This window comes from Panulirus ornatus, chromosome 50 (genome assembly GCF_036320965.1).
Source record: "Panulirus ornatus isolate Po-2019 chromosome 50, ASM3632096v1, whole genome shotgun sequence".
Lineage (NCBI taxonomy): Eukaryota > Metazoa > Arthropoda > Malacostraca > Decapoda > Palinuridae > Panulirus > Panulirus ornatus.
In genome coordinates this window covers 8,702,544-8,727,228 of record NC_092273.1, presented here as the reverse complement: position 1 = coordinate 8,727,228, position 24,685 = coordinate 8,702,544, and the positions used below count along the sequence as shown (strand labels likewise).

Here is a 24,685-nt window from a genome sequence, read left to right as displayed (position 1 = left end):
ATCTCTGAAATATGCATGCTCCATAGCTTGTGAATGTCACCAAATTAATAATGCTTCCTTTAATATAGGACAGGAATGGGTTTGACCTGGTCATGGTGATGAAAATTTCATTTTTGGTGGGATATACTTACAAAGAACCAATTAGAGAAGGGATATGAAACTGTAACCAATTCTGAACAGAGAAGGCATTCCGTAGAAATTGTAGTGTAACCACAACATTTTCTCTTCTTAGATTAATTTATATAGAACTTATGTTGGTATGCTGTTACTCCTTCAAGATACAGAGAAGTTTACTTTTCAAAGCATCTTAGAAGTACTTGAAAATATCATCCTTTACTTTCAGGACGTGAATATCTAAATAAAAAAAAAGAAAAAAAAAAGATGAGTACACGGATAACCTGAGCCTGGGTAGTGCCACTCCATTTGGAAGGTTAATTTTGTTGTGATGTAGAGCATGACAAAAGGGTAGACAGTTCCAGTACTTATGTTCCATATCAAGCAGACTCCATTTCCATTTCCTTAAGTTATTTATAATGGAGCATTTACGTTTTATTGGGATTATCACCTTTATAATCAATTGATTTTCATGTTAAGTATTTTTTTTTTTAAATTCTAAATAGCCACTGTTTTTTACTGTTACAAATTATCACATCTGCTTGATTGTTGCATTGTAGTTATTTGGAGAGTCAACCCCTAGTGTTTGGAGTGCTAAATGATAGATAGAATTTATAACAAACACTATGAAGTTTATCATTCTTTATTGGTTTTAATGTAAATAAATACTTAGAATAACCTCACAGTTGTAGTAATATACAGGTATAACAAAAAGAAAATGTAGGAGTGTGTACAAATAATGGTTAGTTTTAGATAACATGAACCTATAAAGTTAAGGTCACTAATTACTGATAAGCAGCATTGAATTTAGCATGGCCTGAAGATACCATATGCGGAGTTGTGTGCGTTACTTGAGGAATCTGTCTGAACCATCTTCACTAACTGTCACTAGAATATCAGCTGATGTTTAAAAATACTTTTAGCAACATCTTTACAAACACTACTGTAATCAGACAGACTGATCCTAAAAAAGTAGTCTGTTAGACTAGTCCTAAAGGAGCTGTCTGTCTGTTATAATTGATTTCCTCTTTTTACTGGATATAGAACATCAGCTTTGTAGATATTTGGGTAAACTTTGGTGCTGGGAATTAAACATAAATGGACTAGGCAACTAACATGTAAGAATTGTGCCTTTGTAAGAAGCTTAGGGAGAATAACCATTGTATGTAAGCAGCTGTAGAGTTGGTTTTTCTTCTGCATGTAATATCTTAATTCTTTTAGATTTTTGTTTATCTTTGGGTTATACGGTATCTACAACTGCCTTTGTTTCTCCAAGCAGTACTCTTGCATAATCTGAATTTGAAAACTTTAGCCTTTTCATGAAAATGTACCTACTGTTCAGCGGTCATAGTTTACATAAACATCACTTATATAAATACTCTCTTCACTTTAAAACATAATTACCTCATGCATAAGGTTTTTTCCATTTTCATTAACAACCAATAATTTTCAGAAACTATGACACTGAACAGTGCTTTCTAAAGAGATTTTCAATGCCCTCTGTTCTTACCCTCCAGATGGCTTCCTTGACTCAATCTGCCATCTTGAATGGGATCGAGCCATCTAGTCGCGTGACCCTTGAATCTGACACCTTATTAGCTCCTTCTCATAATGGGTTGGAGTCCTCTAGTCACGTGACCTGCCAAGGCTCTCCTTCATCATTGGCTCAGCGTAGAAAGTCTCGCATACCACGGTATTTGCCCTCTTCTGTGCCCAGTGCAAAAAAATCTGCACTTATAACCAAGCCTGAGGCAAAACCTGTCCCTGTGCCCACGCAAATGGTTAAACCATCTTTGGTTCCTGTACAAATGGCAAAACCAGTGCCACAAGCCGAGACACAGGCAAACACCTTGCCAGTTCCTGAGCAAAAGGTAGAAGCTGTATCAGAGCCCTTGCAAATGGCTAATCTTTCACCAGTGCCTAAGCAGGAAGTAAAGTCCACTCCACCAAAATCTACATGTGTATTGAAGCCTGTGGCGACTTCTACTCCATCAAAACCCGTTGGCAGAAAGGTTGACCATTTCTTTCATACTGTTTCTTCTTATTTCAAGTTCTCAAACATGGTAATAATGCTCCTGCTTACTGGTATTTCTAGATGCAACAGATTATCCAGAATGTAAAATTAGTCTTCTATTTTGACAGTCATAGCTATTTATTGCAGTATATATTATTTCCTAGTCAGCTTTCTTACCATCAGTTAGTTCATTACAGCTTCTTTAGTGAATTAGATTACCCAAAATGAGACTGGATTGCCTTTCAGGAAATGTACTTTTGGCATGCTAGGTTCAGAATATTGGTAAAACAAAAAATTTCCTTGTTCATGATATCCTTAGTCTTCTTTCAGTGCATATCTCTTGAAACAAAATTAATGAGACCAGGTTATTTTAGAGTATATTGAATCTCATCACAAAATCTAACAATAGCAAATGCATTATCAGTCTCATCAAAGGAATTACTCATGCCACGAGATGTTGAAATTATCGTATACAAAAATTTTCTTGAAAATTTAGAAAGCACTTAAATATTGGTACATAGCAGACAACTGTATTCCAGGACTCGACTAGAAAAGAACGGCCAACTAGATTCCTCTCAGATGCTCGCAAGATCAAGCGCATGGTTGTAAGTATTAATACGTATGTCCAGATTACGTTTTTCAATGCAGGAGTTAAAGTTTTAAAGCCTAATTCACTCTTGGCACCAGGGGATTGGTGTTTGTTTAACTTTTAAAGGCCATTCAATTTTGAATAGTTGTATTACAGCACATGTTTCTTCCTACACAATAATCAGTTCTGTGGAGGTAAATTACCGGTACTACCCGACTGGGTAATGGGAGGGTTTGTCATGGCTGCGTAGTTAGCATTGAAGTAGTTGTCAAGTTACGCTCCTTTGACCTAGGTAGCTATTTTTAATTGCTGCTTATCCACATATGGACTGCTGGCACTCTGTCCACAACCATTCACTCTCTTCTTGCAATACATAACACTTGACAACATTTAAGTCATACAGCACACTCTTCATAACTGGATTTTCTTTTGGTGAGCACTATGCGCTACTCATGCCTTTTAGCAAAACGGTAGGAGCAATAGTTACAAATAGTAGGTAGGGAATTTAGATAAAAGTATTAAGTGGGAACTTTAGGCAGGAAGGAGCCTTTGAAAACACTATGCTAGAGTTACCCTAAGCAATGGCCTATTAAGGGTGAGGCACTGAAGGCTACTGAGCAATACTTGGAGTTCAGCAGTTATGGAGACTTTTGCCATGGCTACCCCCTTGAGTTCCCAAAGAGAACAGGCATCAGAGATACAGATATCAAATTATATCATGATAAGTACGAGCATTTAACTGTCTCAAGCCCTTCCAATGTGGAAACGATTGTGTTGACTTTTACATTATTGAGCATGATAAGCCTCAAGGGATTCATTCATCTTTGTTTTAGTTACGGAAAACTAATAGGAGCTTGAAAATATTTCTTCTGTAGGACTTGTTTTAACTGATCAGCTTTATCATAGGATGGACAAAGTTTTAGTTGAAGAATTTTTGAGATCTAAGCATGTCACTTGAAATACATATTCGGGGATACAACAGTTTAACAGTAATGATTTTGTGTATAGAACATCTCCATGTTAGTGTATATAATTTTGTAGTACATTATAAAGAAAATCTTACACATCATTGGTGGTGGAGGCATTACTAGGATTGTAATTTGTAACTACTAACTACCCAACCTTAATCCTGCCTTTATTTTAATATTACAGAAGTTCACTGTAATTTTAAGACACATCATACCTTGATGAGGAAATGTAATATTAAGTTTTTTGTAGCCTCCCTTTATGTTGATCCTGAAACTTATTTCAGCAGATTATGCGTTGATGGATGGTTAAACAGGAATGCAGTTAGCAAGTGAACATAAAATACTTTTTCACCATTATGCATTTTTGATTTGATTGTTAAATCACAGTAAATTTTGTCCCTTTAGACTGGTGTGGCTCCATTAGATGCTGCTGTGGATTGTGCTTCAGCACCTGAATGGCGAGAAAGATCACCTTTGGGTAACATATCCTCAGAAGTAGAAGCAACATGTGTGCCACGACCACAAGGTCTCCATATTACACGTAGGGTTGGTGTAGATGGGGTGGTCATCGCTTGGGCTCCCCTAGAACATGACTGCGTTGCAGGGTTTCAGGTACAGTTTGGATACAATGTTATTATTAACTAATATTTTGTAATTACAGGTCACATATCAAGTCTGTACAGGATTCTCTCATGCATTCTTTTTATCTTTGCATGTATACACTTAATTATCATTACTTCATTACCAATTCAGTGATGTGGAGCAGGTATGTAAAACCTCTTAACCCATGCTGACTTGTTAATGTGAAACATTAATTTCCATGCATAAAAAATTGCTTATATTTTCACCTTACATAATATGGTAAGTTGATTCTCCAAATGAAAACAACAGCTCTAGTCATACCACCTTCATACTCGAAATGCTTATATTACATTTAATCCCAAATCATTTTTCTAGCATCTTCATAAGAAATATTACCTAACACTAAGTGGTTCTATCACTGCATCTATATACCTTCGCTGTGGTCTTTCTCTCCTCCATGTTCCCTCTACTTTGACCAACATGTCATCTGCCAAACATTCTTGGCCATACCATCCTTAGACTTCCATCAGTGCACCTTTACATTGACCTAATCTCTCTGCATCTTTATTCTCAGTTCTGATTCCACCTAGACTACAAAAATTGTCAAACTGTGCTCTTGCTACTGCTCTCTCTCTCTACCCAATTTAATCTTTCCCGTATAAGTTTGCATTTCACATCCATACATGACCACTGTATTACCCATATCATTCCTGAGATATTTCATTTGTTCCATTCCACCTTCAGCCATCTTGAAATATCTTTAAGTACTAAAGTAGATTATGTACAAGAAGTGGTGTCGTACTCAAAAAAAATTATCGAGTGAATAACATAAGGATCACACTTATTATTCTTTTACATATCCTCAGTGTGCCTTATCTGATTTGTAGGATAGCATCCTTAGAGGCATGAGCAGTTAGTGTATATAGAGCCTTTGATGTCATTCTAGCAGATATCCTGTCTGGTCACACATTCTGACCACTGTCTAATAAGTTGCCAGTGTTAAACTATGCAATGGTGTCCTTATGACACCTACATCCATATGTATCATTAATTTGCAAGAGCCCAGTTGTTTTATTTATAATTACCTCAACAACTTTCTACAAAAGATTCCTCTGATGTTACCCAGGACCTTTTCAAAGGGTCCAGTAGCAGGGAAACATGTATGGGCTTCTTTATAGTGCGAATTTCTTTGACAAGACTGTACTCCAGTAACACCAATCATGTTTTATATATCAGTTTTTAAAACTATTTGAAATTCCATTATTCCCATCCACAAATGCTGTGTATGTAGTTTCCTTGTGGTCTAGATTAACTATCATAACTTTATTATACAGGTGCTAGTGGGTGGACGAGTTGTACAGCATGTGAGATCTCCACACCGCACAAAAGCATTGGTAACAGGACTTCCACTAGCTGGTTCCTTTACCATTGGCCTAGTCACAGTGGCAACTGATGGCCGTTGTTCCACACCTGTTATTGTCACCCAAGACCGGTCAAGAGTGTACCCTGGCAGGAGTGTTGTTTCACGCCCTCTGCACAGAGGCACACCTACCTCTCTCTAATCAGTGTGACAGATGCACCTGGGACTTGTTAGTGGCCCTTAATCAACCACCCCGTCCATGACCTTGGAACTATCAAGAGGAATGTTGGTCTGTTGCCATGAAAGGCATCTTTATTTGGAGGTTTTCAGAATGTTAGTTTTGTATTTTGTCTAATATGGAAACCTTTCCTGTTGTCTGAGGTGAATTCACTGTTGTTATGCAATTAGTATTTTCCACATCATTACGAGTTCAAAATTGGTTCAGCTGTGGATATGAAAACCTCCATCGAAGGAACCTTTTTTTTCAGAAACTCTGCCTTACCACTGAGAGCAATAATTTATGCTAAGTTGTCCTATTAAGTAAAATACTTGAAGGACCATTTAAATTAATTCTTTCAGTGGCATTACAGATTTGGCAACTCTGGTCGACCACCAACAGTTGTTTATGCTCATGTCTTGTCTTACCTCTGCATTTACCAATTATAAATGTTTTCATGTTATCGAGTCTTCCCACATAAACAAGCCCTATGTATCATTGGTGTGAAAGTGCCGTATCTACTGAAACTAATTGATCTGTGCTTTTTAAACCAGTACAATGGTTGACCAAAAGTATCACAGTGACTGACAACATGACAAGGATTTGGAATACCAACTTAAGTTTGTCTTATGAGATCGTGGTTTAAAGTATGTTAGAAATGTTTGTACCATCTTACCAGGTTAAAAGGTATTTTGAAAAGTGTTTTGCTAATATAATATGTAAGTTGTGAGAAGATGGTCTGTAGTTGCCATTCACCTGAGTATTTTCTCTGGTAGTGTTTTGGGATGCAATTGGACTTGTGTATGGTACAACTGTTTGTAGAAAAAAAATTTGCTTTTGTTCAATGTATGCAGAAGTATTTTTCTTTTACCGTTACACATGAGAGCTTCCCATCAAAACACTTTCAGAGATAAAACTTAGGTAGGTATAGATGACCAGAATTAGTCAGAGTAGACATTTGGAATGACTTTGGTTTGGAGGAAGCCTAAATGAATATGGTCATTAATTTCCATGAGAATTGACATTAAGAATATGAAGTGAAGTGCTAAATTCATTTATCAATTTTTATATGCATGACATACTGAAGTATTTTTTCATACCAAGATTTCTTTTAATGGTCAGTTTTGAAAGGAACAACACTGAGTTTATTAGTTAATACATTTTTATGGTAAACTCCAAACCAGATTGCGATGCATGATTATTTAAGAAAAAGTGTGTGTATGTTTATACGGTCAGTTTTGGGCTTGTGGTTTTTCCCATCATTTTTACCTTTTCCAACTTTGCTATCATTTTCATTTTTTTATTTTTCTTGTAATTTATTTAACACATTAAGTACTCAAGATGTTTTGTGGAAAACTAGCTCATGATTGTTGTTTTTATCCAGCGTATGCAGGTAAGCAGAAAAGTAACAAAATACTGTAAATAATTTGTATAGTGCCAAATAAAATAAACATTGAAATACTTATTTAAAGTAAATCAGAAATATAGTTTCATTAAAACTTGTTTGTATTCACTGACTTGTAAATAGAATTTGTAATTGGCTGTTGTTATCCTAACCAAATATAAAACATATTGATTTTATGGTTTAATTTTAACCTAAAACTGTACTTCAGGTTCTGGTATTCTACCATGGGTCAGTATCCTGAATTTTGATTAATGGTTTTAGTTTTCATTTAAAACAAATATATATCCTTATTTTTCCCTTCTGTTAGAAATCTCAAAAAGCAGCAAATTATTGACCTAAGTAAAAACTTTTACATCCACTACATAAAAACCAGTACATTATCCAACTGTATTTTATACTTAGGGCCTGTCTACACGAGCGGGCCTGATCGGTGGGCTTGCCCGTTAACGGGCATATTTGATGGGCAAACGATCAAATTGCCTGAAAGCCCTCTGAGCGAAATCACTGATATGGTGCCCGGTAGCTGGAGTTTCTACCCTGCCAGGTGCAAGATAATATCGTGAACCCACAGCTGGCCTACATCCAACGGCATAGTAGCACAGTGAACATTTAAAGATGGCAGCCCAGGATAACTCCAGTGAGCCACCAACAATTTTTTGGTCTAAAGCACTTACTAGTACTTTGATTGACCTTTATCGTAAGAATCCATGTTTATGGAATGTGAAGCTGAATAACTAGGCCCACTTGCTAAAAATCGCAGAGTTGCTTCCAGACGAGCTTCTGCTGTAATGCTGTTTCTCATAACTGTGTCCTTCTTCACTATGTATGGCTCCATCTTTGATAACAAGATGTAAAAAGTGCTTACACTCATCCTCAGGTAATTTCTGAAGTCGTGTTCCTCACTACTTTGTAGTTCATGAAGTATTGTTGCAGTGCTTCCAAACATACTTCTTTTCTTTAACCAATCTTTACACCATATCCTTTTCTTCTTTTTCTTCTTGAGCCACAAAGCTATTATCATACAGCACAAAATCTTTTTCTTGACAATGCTAGGCACCATGGTTCTCGTACCGCACTCCACCCGCTACTGGCAACATCATCGGGCAGGCCTGGCTGTTCATCACTTCGGTCGTGTGGACAACATTCACGGGCAGGCCCGCATGAATTTGCCCGTTAACGGGTAAACCCGCCGATCAGGCCCGCTCGTGTAGACAGGCCTTTACATAAAACATACCTGACTTTGCTTTACTGGTAAAAATATAGTTTTTCATGAAGTCACCATTTTGTGTAGCAAGGTAGCAGCAGGAACATAGTAACTGCAGCTGCATTTGCTCACATTCTCTCTCCACAGTAGCCTTGCAGCAAGCTTGTGTGTGTTTCAGCTAGAGTATGAGTTTGCTCCTGTAATCCTACTAACCTGCATACATTTTTTGCTGTGATGCTCATGCTCTTTATCTGGCATTAAACTCCAGACCAAATAGTAATACACGATTATTGACAAAAAACTATGTCTGTGTAAGCAGTCAGTTTTTTGGCTTGTGATTATTCCCCATCAATTTTATCCTTTTTCAAACTTTTACAATTAAGAAGTCAAACTGCAGTCTCATTTGCACACAATCCAGAGAAGCTTTGTAGGCTTGTGGCTCCATCAGCCAAATGAGCAGTGACTGCTGCTGCAATACTGATGAGCTTATAATCATGCTCATGATGTGATGCTCCTCCATTTCGCTATGATTTATCAAATATGATCATCATTACGAGTTCTTATGATGGCGACAAGCACACTAATGTTTGGCTATACCTGCAACAAGAAAAAGAATGTAGATAAGTGGAAAATATAGGTAAGGCCAAGCAATCTGCTGCTCCCCATATAGTGGGTCCTGCTTGTACCTACTGCATAGACAAAATTAAGATTATTTTTTATGGTTTTTTGGCTCGTGATGATTATAATCATCAAAATTCTTATCTTGATTATGTCAGTTCTAAGGATATGTAATACCCTCCTTCTTTTACGGTTTTGGGCCATTTCAGCTATGTTGTTGATTTTGTAATTTACCCAAAAATGTGCAAGTGAACCATGTAGCGTACTTATTTAATTACAGACCATTTACCCGATTGTTTTGAGTTTAATGGCAAAAATACTTAAGCAGGATGGGGCTCCCTGCCACATTCCTAAGTCTGTTACACAGTGGCAGAATTAAAGAACTGAATTATTTCAAGGACTGGTCAGGAAACAGCCACGACCTAAACCCAATTGAAAACCTGAGGTCCATTGTGAAGCAATGACAAAGTGATATGGTCATGTACTCTTTACTAAAGCTTGTGGTAGCAATTAAGTAGCTATGGGATAGTTTCCCCAGAGTTACTCAAAAATCTTGTTGACAGCATTCCTAACAGGCTACAAAACTGCATCAAGAGGAATGGAATGTAACAAAATATCATTTATGTTGGTAAGAGTTAACTGCATATTTTTAAGCAACTTAACCATAAAAAATTTCTTATTTTCAGCTCATGCTTTAACTTTCATAATGGATGGTTTAACTATGATGTCTGATTTGTTCATACTTGCTGAAACTGAACTAATTGTATAAGTCAGGTCAAGGATCGCACCTATAATATGCTCAGGTGTTAGCATGAAATATGAAACAAACACAAACCTGGGCATGAACTTTGTCCAACAGTAATGTATCAATATCATAGTCTGGAGGTCTTTCTCTCATCTCAGAACATGGTTTCTCTTGACAATACTTCCAACAACTCCCCAGCATCTGGTACAGTCATCAGGGTCTGCCAGTAATTCATGACAATAATATGCATGAATGATCTGTAAACAAATGAAAAAAGAAAATGCCGGATAAAGCAAACAAATAAATAAGTTAACTAGGAAGTATGAATTAAGAATATGCTAAAATCAAAGGCTGTAAAAAAAAAAAAAAAAAGATGCCAAAAGCAATGACTGACCGCAGTGGAGTTGAGCCTTTTAGTTGAATTATATATGACACCACCTTAATGGATCACAATGCATATTCTGAAAGTGTTCAACAGTTGGTGAAGTGGTCTAAGGAATTAGGGGAGTCCATTTTACCAGTTCCTCATCCCAAGTCAAAACGACCAAGATTAATGTCTCCTAGTAAAGTGACTGCAAGAGAAGTTAAGGCCTGACCACTCTTAAAAGAACCTGAAAGCAAGCAGAAGAACCCTAAATTGGTCTAACATGTCTCGCTAAGGAGTGTTCAAGTTATTTCATAATAGGATTTCATAGTTTTTGTGCATGATGTAAATCTATTGACTGCCACCCAGAAGGATAAATGATAGAGTTTTTGCACAAAATATATTTTTCGGGACCAGAAAATAAAGAGAACCATGCTGTGGAGTAACGTGTCAACATTAACTATGACTGGAAACACCAGAAGGCCACCCTACTCGGTCCCGCACCTGCCACAATACACAGAAAAGATTGTAACATCCTGCTTCGCTTATTGTTTGGACCTGTTTCAGCTACTATGGTGTTGCTGAATTGGTAATCTTACCCAAAAAAATGAGTAAACCAATGTAGTTAACTTATATACTTATTATTGACCTGTTTCATCTGAAAGTACAAAGGCAAAAATATTTATGCAGGATGAGGCTCTATGCCACACTGTGAGGTCTGCTACACAGTGGCTGGATGATAGAGATGAATTATTTCAAGGAGTGGTCTGGAATCAACCCTGACTTAAACCCAACTGAAAACTTGTGGTCCACTGTGAAGCAACAACTATTTGATATGGCATTGATCTCTACCAAATCTTGAGGTAGCAATTGAGCAGCTATGGGGTAGTTTTAGCTAGAACAATTTTAAGAACCTTGCTGAGAGCATTCTCTTCAGGCTACATGACTGCATCAAGAGGAAAAGGAATGTAACAAAAGCATCAATTATGTTGGTAAGTGTTGATTACATTTTTTAAGTGGCTCAACCATAAAAATTTTGTATTTTCAGCTCATGCCTTAACTTTTAGTGAAGACTGTAAGGGCTTTCACTCTTAGATGAGCATGAACGTATGATAGTATGATGCTTGAGCAAAACAACACTATGAATTCATGGAAAACTACAATGATATATATATGTGCAATTCATGAGGCATTATAATTAGCAGTACAAAACTTGTCTTAAAGAAATATGGTAATGATATGACTGAAGGGTTGACCACTTATCTTTTATACTGCAGGGAATAAAAATGATGTCTAATTTGGTCATGTTCACTGAAACTGACCTGATTGTAAGGGTCAGATCAAAGGTCACACCATCAATATCAATGATCTCGCCTCGGTCATGCCCATGGGGCTAAATATAAGTTAGTATGAAGTATAATATACACACCAACCTGGGCATGAACTTCGACCAGCAATTATTTATTGATCTCATGGTCTGATGGTGTGTCTCTCATCTCGGAACATGGTCTCTCTTGGCGATATCTCGAGCTCCAACTCCCCTGCATCTGGTAAAGGCATCAAGGTGTGCCAGCACTTCATGGCAATGAGAGACATAAATGATCTGGAAACAAATGAAAAAAGAGAATAAATACATGAAATAGAGCAATGTGGTTTCAGAAGTGGTAAAGGATGTGTGGATCAGGTGTTTGCTTTGAAGAATGTATCTGAGAAATACTTAGAAAAGCAAATGGATTTGTATGTAGCATTTCTGGATCTGGAGAAGGCATATGATAGAGTTGATAGAGCTGCTCTGTGGAAGGTATTAAGAATACATGGTGTGAGAGGTAAGTTGTTAGAAGCAGTGAAAAGTTTTTATTGAGGATGTAAGGCATGTGTACGTGTAGGAAGAGAGGTAAGTGATTGGTTCTCAGTGAATGTTGGTTTGCAGCAGGGGTGCGTGATGTCTCCTGGTTGTTTAATTTGTTTATGGATGGGGTTGTTAGGGAGGTGAATGCAAGAGTGTTGGAAAAAGGGGCAAGTATGCAGTCTGTTGTGGATTAGAGAGCTTGGGAAGTGAGTCAGTTGTTGTTCACTGATGATACAGCGCTGGTGGCTGATTCGGGTGAGAAACTGCAGAAGTTGGTGACTGTGTTTGGTAAAGTGTGTGAAAGAAAAAAAAGCTGAGAGTAAATGTGAATAAGAGCAAGGTTATTAGGTACAGTAGGGTTGAGGGACAAGTCAACTGGGAGGTAAGTTTGAATGGAGAAAAGCTGGAGGAAGTGAAGTGTTTTAGATATCTGGGAGTGGATTTGGCAGTGGATGGAACCATGGAAGCAGAAGTGAATCATTGGGTGGGGGAGGGGGCGAAAGTTCTGGGAGCGTTGAAGAATGCGTGGAAGTCGAGAACGTTATCTTGAAAAGAAAAAATGGGTATGTTTGAAGGAATAGTGGTTCCAACAATGATATATGGTTGCGAGGCGTGGGATATAGATAGAGTTGTGCGGAGGAGGGTGGATGTGCTAGAAATGAGATGTTTGAGGACAATATGTGGTGTGAGGTGGTTTGATCGAGTAAGTAATAAAAGGTAAGAGATATGTGTGGTAATAAAAAGAGTGTGGTTGAAAGAACAGAAGAGGGTGTTTTGAAATGGTTTGGTCACATGGAGAGAATGAGTAAGGAAAGATTGACAAAGAGGACATATGTGTCAGTTGTGGAGGGAACAAGGAGAAGTGGAAGACCAAATTGGAGGTGGAAAGATGGAGTGAAAAAGATTTTGAGTGATTGGGGCCTGAACATGCAGGAGGGTGAAAGGCATGCAAGGAATAGAGTGAATTGGAACGATGTGGTATACCTGGGGTCAACGTGCTGTCAATGGATTGAACCAGGGCATGTGAAGCTTCTGGAGTAAAAACCATGGAAAGTTTTGTGGGGCCTGGATGTGGAAAGGAAGCTGTTGTTTCTGTGCATTATACATGACAACTACAGACTGAGTGTGAACAAATGTGGCCTTTGTTTTTTTTTTCCTAAAGAAGGAACAGAGAAGGGGGCCAGATGAGGATATTCCCTCAAAGGCCCAGTCCTCTGTTCCTAACGCTACCTCGCTAATGCGGGAAATGGCGAATAGTATGAAAGAAAGAAAGAAGGATGTCTGTGTGAAAGCCGGCAAGGAAGCGGGTTTGGATGGTACTGCAGTGGAATTTTTAAAAAAAAGGGGGTTACTGTGTTGTTGACTGGTTGGTAAGGTTATTTAATGTATGTATGATTCATGGTGAGGTGCCTGAGGATTGGTGTAATGCTTGCATAGTGCCATTGTACAAAGGCAAAGGGGACAAAGGTGAGTGCTCAAATTACAGAGGTATAAGTTTGTTGAGTATTCCTGGTAAATTATATGGGAGGGTATTGATTGAGAGGGTGAAGGCATGTACAGAGCATCAGATTGGGGAAGAGCAGTGTGGTTTCAGAAGTGGTAGAGGATGTGTGGATCAGGTATTTGCTTTGAGGAATGTATGTGAGAAATACTTAGAAAAGTAAATGGATTTGTATGTAGCATTTATGGATTTGGAGAAGGCATATGATAGAGTTGATAGAGATTCCCTGTGGAAGGTATTAAGAATATATGGTGTGGGAGGCAAGTTGTTAGAAGCAGTGAAAAGTTTTTATCGAGGATGTAAGGCATGTGTACGTGTAGGAAGAGAGGAAAGTGATTGGTTCTCAGTGAATGTGGGTTTGTGGCAGGGGTGTGTGATGTCTCCATGGTTGTTTAATTTGTTTATGGATGGGGTTGTTAGGGAGGTGAATGCAAGAGTTTTGAAAAGAGGGGCAAGTATGCAGTCTGTTGTGGATGAGAGAGCTTGGGAAGTGAGTCAGTTGTTGTTTGCTGATGATAGAGCGCTGGTGGCTGATTCATGTGAGAAACTGCAGAAGCTGGTGACTGAGTTTGGTAAAGTGTGTAAAAGAAGAAAGTTGAGAGTAAATGTGAATAAGAGCAAGGTTATTAAGTACAGTAGGGTTAAGGGTCAAGTCAATTGGGAGGTAAGTTTGAATGGAGAAAAACTGGAGGAAGTGAAGTGTTTTAGATATCTGGGAGTGGACTTGGTAGCGGATGGAACCATGGAAGCGGAAGTGAATCATAGGGTGGGGGAGGGGGCAAAAGTTCTGGGAGTGTTGAAGAATGTGTGGAAGTCGAGAACATTATCTCGGAATGCAAAAATGGGTATGTTTGAAGGAATAGTGGTTCCAACAATGTTGTATGGCTGCGAGGCGTGGGCTATGGATAGAGTTGTGCGTAGGAGGGTGATGTGCCGGAAATGATATGTTTGAGGACAATATGTGGTGTGAGATGGTTTGATCGAGTAAGTAATGAAAGGTAAGAGAGATGTGTGGTAATAAAAAGAGTGTGGTTGAGAGAGCAGAAGAGGGTGTTTTGAAATGGTTTGGTCACATGGAGAGAATGAGTGAGGAAAGATTGACCAAGAGGATATGTGTGTCAGAGGTGGAGGGAACGAGAAGCGGGAGACCAAATAGGAGGTGGAAAGATGGAGTGAAAAAGATTTTGAGTGATCGGGGCCTGAACATGCAGGAGGGTAAAAGGCATGCAAGGAACAGAGTGAATTGGAACGATGTGGTATACCGGGGTCGACGTGCTGTCAATGGATTGAACCAGGGCATGTGAAGCGTCTGGGGTAAACCATGGAAAGTTCTGTGGGGCCTGGATGTGGAAAGGGAGCTGTGGTTTCGGTGCATTATTACATGACAGCTAGAGACTGAGTGTGAACAAATGGGGCCTTTGTTGTCTTTTCCTAGCGCTACCTCGCACACATGAGGGGGGAGGGGGTTGTTATTTCATGTGTGGCGAGATGGCGATGGGAATGAATAAAGGCAGACAGTATGAATTATGTACATGTGTATATATGTATATGTCTGTGTGTGTATATATATATGTATACGTTGAGATGTATAGGTATGTACATTTGCGTGTGTGGACGTGTATGTATATACATGAGTATGTGCGTGGGTTGGGCCATTCTTTCGTCTGTTTCCTTGCACTACCTCGCTAACGCAGGAGACAGCAACAAAGCAAAATAAAAAAAATAACAATGTTGTGTGTATATATATGTATATGGTGAGATGTATACGTATGTATATATGTGTGTGTGTGGACGTGTATGTATATACATGTGTATGTGGGTGGATTGGGCCTTCTTTCATCTGTTTCCTTGTGCTACCTTGCTAACGTATGAGAAAGCGACAAAGTATAATTAAAAAAAAGTATGATATACAAGTTAACAGGGAAACATGAAATACAAATATATTAGAATCATGAGGCTGCAAAACCAATCCTAAAATGAAGACGCCAAAATCAATGACTCTGACTGCAGCCCTTTAGTTGAAATGTATATTACACCTTACTGGATCACAAAGCATATTCAGAAAGTTTCCAAGGTTGATGAACCTTTTAGCTGAAATGTATATTGCAACACCTTATTGGATCACTATGCATATTCAGAGAGTTTCCAAGGGTAGTGAAGCAGTTTAAGGAATTAAGGAAGTCCCGTCTTACCAGCAACTTAACCTAAGTCCCAAAGGCCAAGATTAACGTTACCTAGGACCTATAATGTGATTGCAACTCTAAAAACATATGAAATCATGCAGAAGATCCCTAACTTGATCAAACATGTTTCACCAAGGAGTGTTCAAAAGTTTTCTTAAAATGAAAGGATTTCATAGTCTTCATGCTCGATATAAACCTTTACTGACTGCCTTACACAGGATATGAACAGCTTGCTAAAAGTATTTCCTTAGCCATGAACTTGAGAATTGTTCTCATATTTGTCATAAGACAATGTATCTGTACTTTCCAAACGTGGGGCTCTGGTGACAAATTAGGGTTGATGTTGGTTCCCAATCCCTCACACTCACCAAATCATGAAGCTTATCTGCTGCAAGATAATATTCGTGTTCAGCTTTTCTTTCAGTGTCCCATCCTCGTTACTTTTGCTTGCATTGAATTTAATCATGTACCAAACTAGCTTTGGAGTTTGTTTAGGTCCCCTTGCAAGTTAAAATACAAACATCTTTGCTTATTATTTCTAGCATGCCATTTACACAATCTGCAAACACATCAAGGTAGATATTTATGTCTTCAGTGGAATTATTTATTACACTAACTGTACGGTATGGATAGAGTACTACACTCGGGGGAGCCCAGCCTCCTGAACTGTCTGTAGCCTTCTAAACCCAAGTAAACTGCCAACATTCACTGTCTCAATGGTTACTTTTTCCCCCCCACACTGCACCATCAAAACACTATACCAGTATTTCTGAACACCCTAGTCATTATTATCCCACTCATTCATACACCTAAGGCTGTTATTATGACCACCTTCTCTCTCTCTTAAACCCCATGGTAGAACTCAGCCTCTCACTGTAGCTCAATGAAAATTCACGTACCATCTTCAGTTGCTCTTCTCTGTACCTCCTCATCCAGACCATTGTGCTCCTTAAGGCAAGGTGACCAGCCTCGTGAAGCACACTCTAGCTTTGGTCTGACATATGTGGTAAACACTTTCAAGTAATTTAATACCTGAATATATCTGAGAGTTCTGATATCGAATTAATCAATAAAATCCTTAAAACTTGTGTTACCAGGTCACCAGTTGTACGTAAACAAAGTTTGTGCGGAGGTGCTCACAGATGGCAGCACCCTCGGAGGTGTGGCGGGCTTTTCAAATAATGTAGGTGATATTTTCGCTCATTAACGGGAAAAGGTTTTTTCTAAGTCCAACTGCCATCGTTAACAGGAGTGGATGTGTGAGTGGATACGTCCGGCTGATGAAACAAAAGGATTCATACCCATTTGGTTAGGGAACACAAGCACATTGTGCTAATATGCATAACAAGCTTCAGACCTGAAGTTAAATAGTCGAGTCTGTTCTCGTCTGCTGACAGTGTAAAGAACTGTAAAGCATCCGTAACACAAAACTGCTTAGAGTGTTAACTAAACGCTACGTAGTGATAGTGAACGGAACACTGACGGAGCAAAGCTTTAATTAATTTCCAACCTAACGTGTAATTGACAGAAACACTTGTGTGAGAGGTAACATGTAACACATACTTATATCTCCGCTCATACAGTACCTCACTGACGGTGTTGTAACTGAAGTCGTAACTGACGAACCTCGTCTGTTCGTGAAAATCTCGAAAGGAGAAAGAAGAAGGTTAAAGATGATTATTCCGAAACATTAAGGTACTTTTCTTACCAGTTGGCCATACGTTTCAGTTGATAAAAATGTGAAACTGATGAAGTAGTGCTATATTTGAGTGAATGTGAATGACGAATATGACACCCGACTTCCAAGTGCTCAATTTCTTCTTCTTCTTCTTCTTCTTTTCCTTCTGAGAGAGAGAGAGAGAGAGAGAGAGAGAGAGAGAGAGAGAGAGAGAGAGAGAGAGAGAGAGAGAGAGAGAGAGAGAGAGAGAGATTAAGCCTTATGTTTGTGTCTCATTTTCCTTTCACCTGCCAACCACTAAATCACCAGAAATTCCAGGAAAGGCTCCTCCCTCCCTCCCAACCCAAGTAACAAACTACTTAGAATTCTTCTACGAGACTTGACCTCGTTATATGATGACCCAAGAGTCCCAACAACTATGGATGCCGGGTATGCTGTGAACGACTACAACCACCAGCATGGTTAACCAGAGGGCTAATCATTTTTTCATCATAATGTACCCGGTTAATGGGTCATGTTTACCTCAATACCGGCTCCCCTGGGGTCTGTGTGTGGGGTAGACACGCGAGGAACATCGGTTTAAGAAGACCCCAGTGCCATGACGAGTGACAATGCACTAACAAAATGAACTCAAAGGGCCCGTACTGGTGTGCTGAAAGGTTAAAGGCGATAATTTCACCCACCAAAAAAAAGAGAGAAAAGAATGTAAATTAGGAACCTACCTACGTCATGACCGAATTCTGCTCGGACCAAATTTTCCATATACGGGGGAAAGGAAGGGAGCGGGGGGTTGGTATGAGTTGACTGCTCCATTGGAATACTGGAGAGGTCAGTGCTATTAGGTCATACTGACATGATTCATTGATGAAGAGGGTGACCCTGTTCCTTGAGGCGCCTTGGCCACACGCGCGGGACCCAACCTACTTACAAAGGGAGGGCTGGTGGTGGTGCTTCCTCCTCCTCCTCCTCCTACCACTTAACATACCTCGCTTCCGGCATGGGTTCCCCCAGCAGGATGACTATCAACTCCGCCAAGCCTCGTCTTCACAGCTGCCGGGAGTAAATGGGGCGAGAGCTATTTTTGGACTAGCGTACACGATGACGGTGTTCCCTTCCCACTTCAACCAGGTCGTATCAACTTGGCCGTCTTACCCAAGGGGGTCTTTTGCCAGCTCCTACAGGTGCTGTTAATGGACACGGGCCTCTCCAGTGCCTGAAGCACACACACACACACACACACACACACACACTGTTTGGATAAACTACTCATGCTCCCTGTGCCTGCTTAACAGCCGATGCCGAATTGTTAAAACGTCTACGAATCTTTAAACAAAAAACAAAAAGACAACATGTATGTAATTGTTAATGATGATTTGCAAGCAGTTTCACACGGCACGGCACGGCCCGTAACCCTCTGACCTGACCCGTCGGGGGATGGGAACGAAGCAGACCTCAAGATCTCACTGAGAACAACAGTACGACCTTTTGAGTATGATGATGACCTCTGGCCTTAACCCTTAAGGTCCAAGGTCACTCTCCGGGTCCTAATACCCTCAAATCACGCCTTGGGCCAGACGTATGACGTAATTAGGCCAGACGTACGACGTAATAATGTTCCCGGAACATGGCATCCACTACTTCACAAATTTCCCCGTAATATTTATCTGACATTATCCAAGGCAAGACCATCGTGGCCCATAAATGCACGGGTCAAGCATACTTAATTTCTTCTCAACAGCGGGTCAAACGGGTCCCGATTTCTTATAGAAATTGTATACATTAATTCTATAATCTATCGTGAGAATATGAGTCTCGTTCCTCATTTCTCAACCCACAGGTGAGTGGAATTTCGGCAAAATATAGCCATAAAAAGTTTGCGCTAATACGTTGGTTGATTCATGCCATTCACGTTTATCAAACCGTTACAGTGAATAACTATAAGTGGATTTATCATATTCATTAATTATAAAAGAAATCGGTCGAGATAAAATACACTGTGGCAAACGTGTCAAAAAAGTTCCGAATACTTATGTCCTATTCGTCGAAATGACAAACGAGATATGTCGGCCGCCAAACGCCAATATTTACGACGGATGTCGTAACAGAATTAGACCCGGTGGAGTCCCCAGTGTATGTGTGTTGCTGGCGTATCGATCCGTGTGTTGTATAAGGGAAGATGGGTCACATCTCAGACGATAAAGACGACTCCTGGACAGTAAACACTCTGTCGTACGTTATGAACTTACCACGACCGTTACAACTCTCTCTCTCTCTCTCTCTCTCTCTCTCTCTCTCTCTCTCTCTCTCTCTCTCTCTCTCTCTCGGGGGGGGGGGGGGGGGGTTGGATTATGATGGTTAGTCTCTATGCCGAGTTTCAGTCGACGGTACGATACTTCGCCACGAAGGTACGACGCTTTGGGCATGACTGGCCCTGGCCTTAGTAGACCTGATCCGTAAGAGGGAGGTTTACGGTGACGCCAATCATATCCACAATGGTTGTACAGCCTTAATCAAGAGGTTAGGGACTGTCTGGAGGAAAAATCCTGCACTCTTATCCCTTGAGTATAACCTCAAGTGTCGGCAGGAACGGACTTTCTTAGGATATCTCGATTTTTGTCCTTTTTTTTTTCAGTAGAGACAAGTATAACCCCAAAGAATTTGGGCGACCTTTGCCTTATGCTAACCAGCTTGCGGCGGCGGGGTTCGAAGCTGGAGATCCCTACGGCAAAATCGCTTCTCCATACAAATTCTACGATGCATGGGAAACGCGGTTGATGACAAGTGGATGATAACTCATTCAAAAGCGTCAAGACACTATCACAAAATATTGTTACCTCACCTACAGTAACGTAATCTTGAAGAGAGAGATGTAGGAGTTAACAACACTACAGTTACCTTGTGCGCCACTCTCCTCCATCGAAGGGGCCTGATGGACGTGTCCAAGTAGATGACGACATGGTTCATAACTCGAAGGATCACAGGAATGTTCTCCACCGTGTTGAATCCACTGTCAGCGGGCTCCACTGTGTTTCCTGCTCCGCCCGCGGCTTCGATCAACTTCTACAGACAAAAACAACAGACACTGTGAGCCATTTAGGGGGAAAGAAATATGAATGTAAGCTGAACTGCAATGTAAACCCCCCCCCGCCCCCCGCCCCTTCCCTGGATGTACGTGTCTATAAGCCGTAGCTTGATAAAGTTACGTTGCACAACACCTAATGTGCACACACACACACACACACACACACACACACACACACACACACGACAGCCAAGAACACTCTCTGATCCCAGCTAATTTGTTGTGAACTTTACACAGATCTATTTTTCATTCATTTTATCGCAAATGCATCAAGTATACGTCAAGTATTCACTTAACCCCCACCTCTCTCTCTCTCTCTCTCTCTCTCTCTCTCTCTCTCTCTCTCTCTCTCTCTCTCTCTCTCTCTCTCTCCAGGTACATTACTTCCACTCGACTTTACAAGACAGCAAGTGGCGACTTTCCTAATACCACTAAAGGAAAACTCTAGCATCGCTGAAGGAAAACTAGAAAGCAGTACACTGGGTCAGAGAGTCCAACAATGATCGTTAGAAATCATTTAAATAAATGAAAGTGCGCTTTTAGGCGCATGCCTACTACATTTCACCTTCCTTTCTTTCAAAATACACGTCATACATCAAATCTCTACGTTACAAATAACAAACGGGATAGTTCAATTCGCAACGGATCAACGGACACATAGCTGACAAACTACAACGACAGCTCCGAAGGACTCGAAGGTGAGGGAAAAAGGGTGTTTGAGCGCGCGTTGTCATGGCGACGGCGTGTCGACGCGCGGTCCAAACCCGCCCTCCCGCCAACCGCCTTTATTCCAGGTCAGACAACTGCGCTAGAGGGGCTACACCCCGACCATCAACGTCTACAGTAAGTGTGACCTTCTGTAAACTCGATTGTTCACATCAATTCCCCGTGGACTTGCCGTTACTACTTCCTATGTGTGTGTGCGTGTGTGTGTGTGTCTGTGTGTGTATCAAGCGGTGTTTCAAGAACAGCTAAGAGACGTTTAGATTTCATAGTGAATATTTCGTAACTTCGGAGTTTAAATTGAGTGTCAAAGTTCGGTTTTTTTTTTCCCCCTCGGGTTCTGAAAGGTGTCGAAGTACAAGGACCTTAGTGTTATGCCCAGCGGAAAAAAAAGGATAAAGACCTGATAAAGATGTTTAGTGAGATTAATTGTATACATAATCGAAATGCTCAGTTAATGTGTGTGGATGCGCAGTGTCCTAATTCTAAAGGGACAAGATATAGTACGACTTTATCGCGACGATACGACCCTATGGTATGATAGCTTGGCCTTTGTCCAGATCCATTAGGGGTAAGATCAAAGGCCGAACCATTATGCCAAAAGGGCTTATAAAGCCTTTCCCAAGAGGTTACTGCTGTTGTTTGAAAGCTGTCAGGGAGTGTCTGACGCACTGAAAGAAAATCACCCAATTTACAGCCAAAAAAAGAGAAAAGAAACACCAAATGGTAGCCATATTTTTGAGTTCTGGGTACAGCACAACCACTCAAACCTGCGCTTGGTATAAATGAACCTAAACACAGGATACGATAACTTTTGTATGCGTGACGATCATGATTTTTTTTTTTGTTACCACAAGCAGCGTACCTTCTCTATCCAGTACCATTGTTATACAATACTCAAGTAACGGACATACAATACGAGAACGAAAAGAAGAATAGGCTAGACAACAGGAAATAACTCTGGGTCTGTTGGTGACTATGGAGTTAAGGCTTATAAATGGTCGGTGTATACAACCTTAGGAGCCGCGGGACGAGACTTTTGTCCAGAAGTCCATAAGGGGCTGATATGATGGGGTACGTGGATTTGCCCCCCTTGGGCACGGTAGTACGACCCTCGAACTCGACGGGAAAACCCTGTGCAAGTGACGGTGCGACCATCGGACCTGACAGTTTTTTGACACATTTTGACCCAGACCCGCGAGGATCAAGTGAAAGACCAAGCCATCATACCCAAGGGTCGTTCCCTCCTGCTCTAGGGTCTATCTCCGTTATATATATATATATATATATATATATATATATATATATATATATATATATATATATATATATATATATATATATATATATGAGTCTACGGGGAAATGAAACACGATAAGTTCCCAAGTGCTGTTTCGTGTAATAATCACATCAGGGGAGACAAGAAGAAATGTCAGCTGATATACAACGAAGAGACGTAGCTAAGACGCCATTTGGTAAACAAGTGACTTGTTTACCAAATGGCGTCCTAGCTACGTCTCTTCAATGTATATCAGCTGACTTATATTTCTTTCTTGTATCTCCCCTGATGAGATTATTACACGAAATTGCACTTGGGAACTTATCGTGTTTCACTTCCCCGTGGACTCATATATATATATATATATATATATATATATATATATATATATATATATATATATATATATATATATATATATTATAATAAGAGGGGGACTTTCACAGAACACATAATGCCCTCTATCAGCGAGGATTCGAACCGCTGCCATTTGTGTGTTAGCTGGGTACATAGCCTAGCTGTTAGCGTACCCAGCTCCTACTAAAAAGGCACTCTCTTAAAAAAAAAATCGAAGGTTCCTAATTTACATAAATCATATATATTCCACGATGCATATTAAAAATACACACTGGAACACTTTCCGAAAACATATACGGTAACGAATATTCGTGAGTAGTTTCGTCTCACGACTGTTTGTCCATCATGGGGAGTATGATGGATGACACAGCCTTCATTCTAGTCCTTGCGTTGCCATGACATCATACAGTAAGGTCTTTTCATCCTTCGTTGATCAAGGGTTGTATCGTCGTACTCAAGGGTTCGTACCATCGTAATCAAGGGATTGATATGCGAACAATACAATGCCCAAGTTTCCGTATAATATAAAGATACATTTCAGTTTTCACTGGATGTGTTTAGTATCCTGATACATCTGAGGGGCTAGAATGAGCCGCTGATACGTTTGGAGGGCATGGATGAGCCGTTGATACGTGTGGAGGGCATGAATGAGCCGTTCATACGTTTGGAGGGCATGAATGAGCCGTTCATACGTGTGGTGGGCATGAATGAGCCGTTGATACGTGTGGAGGGCATGAATGAGCCGTTGATACGTTTGGGGGGCATGATTGAGCCGTTGATATGTGTGGAGGGCATGAATGAGCCGTTGATACGTGTGGTGGGCATGAATGAGCCGTTGATACGTTTGGGGGGCATGATTGAGCCGTTGATATGTGTGGAGGGCATGAATGAGCCGTCCATACGTGTGGAGGGCATGAATGAGCCGTTGATACGTCTGGTGGGCATGAATGAGCCGTTGATAGATGTGGAGAGTATAAATGAGCCTTTGATACATGTGGAGGGGCATTAGCGTACTCAATGACATGTGTGGAAGGCATGACTTGAGATGTCGATAACTGTGGGGGGGGGGGGGGGGGGGGGGGAATGAACGAGCCGCCTCTAACGTATACTAATGGTCCGGCCCCAGTAATGACAACCCTCGGGTCTAAATTCGAGTTAATTAAAGGAGCACATAGCATTCAAGAGTCGCCATTACCATTTAATGCTGCCACTGAATTTGAACGTCTTGCTGCTGTGAGTAACAACCTTTTTATATATTCAAATATCACAGCGATTTCACGCAACTACTTAATGTGCACATCCTGCTTTTATAGGCAATTGCCTTTTTTCATTTGTTAATAACATTTTACACAAGTATCTAATGGCATGAGCAGTAACTTAGTACTTAATTTGACCATCTTGACAAACTGGAATATCTTTGCCTATATGACACATGCGGACGGTCTTTTAAACCGTAATACATGACACATGCGGACGGTCTTTTAAACCGTAATACATGACACATGCGGACGGTCTTTTAAACCGTAATACATGACACATGCGGACGGTCTTTTAAACAGTAATACATGATACATGCGACCGGTCTTTTAAACAGTAATACATGATACATGCGACCGGTCTTTTAAACTGTAATACATGATACATGCGACCGGTCTTTTAAACCGTAATACATGATACATACGGACGGTCTTTTAAACCGTAATACATGACACATGCGACCGGTCTTTTAAACCGTAATACACAATAAATGCGAAACGAATGAGCACATTATTGCCCCCACGGTAGTGGTTAAAATGACTCGTGTAATATTCAAGTCTGACCTTCAACACACCTGTCCCTCCACCCCCCAACTC

General features: G+C 40.2%; 1 protein-coding gene and 1 long non-coding RNA gene across 9 annotated transcripts in view; one reads left to right on the top strand and one right to left on the bottom strand.

The window, feature by feature from the left end:
• The window catches only part of LOC139764574 (uncharacterized), a 396,710-nt gene extending 389,290 nt beyond the window's left edge, over positions 1-7,420 (top strand). For 6 of the 8 annotated variants that reach the window (XM_071691377.1, XM_071691375.1, XM_071691374.1 and 3 more), the window contains 4 exons: positions 1,632-2,126; positions 2,668-2,733; positions 4,091-4,297; positions 5,602-7,420. In XM_071691377.1, coding sequence (XP_071547478.1) covers positions 1,632-2,126; positions 2,668-2,733; positions 4,091-4,297; positions 5,602-5,829 — 996 coding nt within the window. In that variant the 3' untranslated portion in view covers positions 5,830-7,420. Of the gene's footprint in view, positions 1-343; positions 431-1,631; positions 2,127-2,667; positions 2,734-4,090; positions 4,298-5,601 lie in introns of all 8 variants that reach the window. The other 2 variants (XR_011716407.1, XM_071691378.1) reach the window with 2 other exon arrangements.
• On the bottom strand, positions 7,259-16,848 carry LOC139764577 (uncharacterized). Its single transcript, XR_011716408.1, has 4 exons — positions 16,613-16,848; positions 11,614-11,783; positions 9,907-10,073; positions 7,259-9,050 (listed from the first exon to the last, which is right to left on the bottom strand). It is a non-coding gene; the product is annotated as an uncharacterized lncRNA (long non-coding RNA).
• Between the last annotated feature and the right edge of the window lie 7,837 nt (positions 16,849-24,685).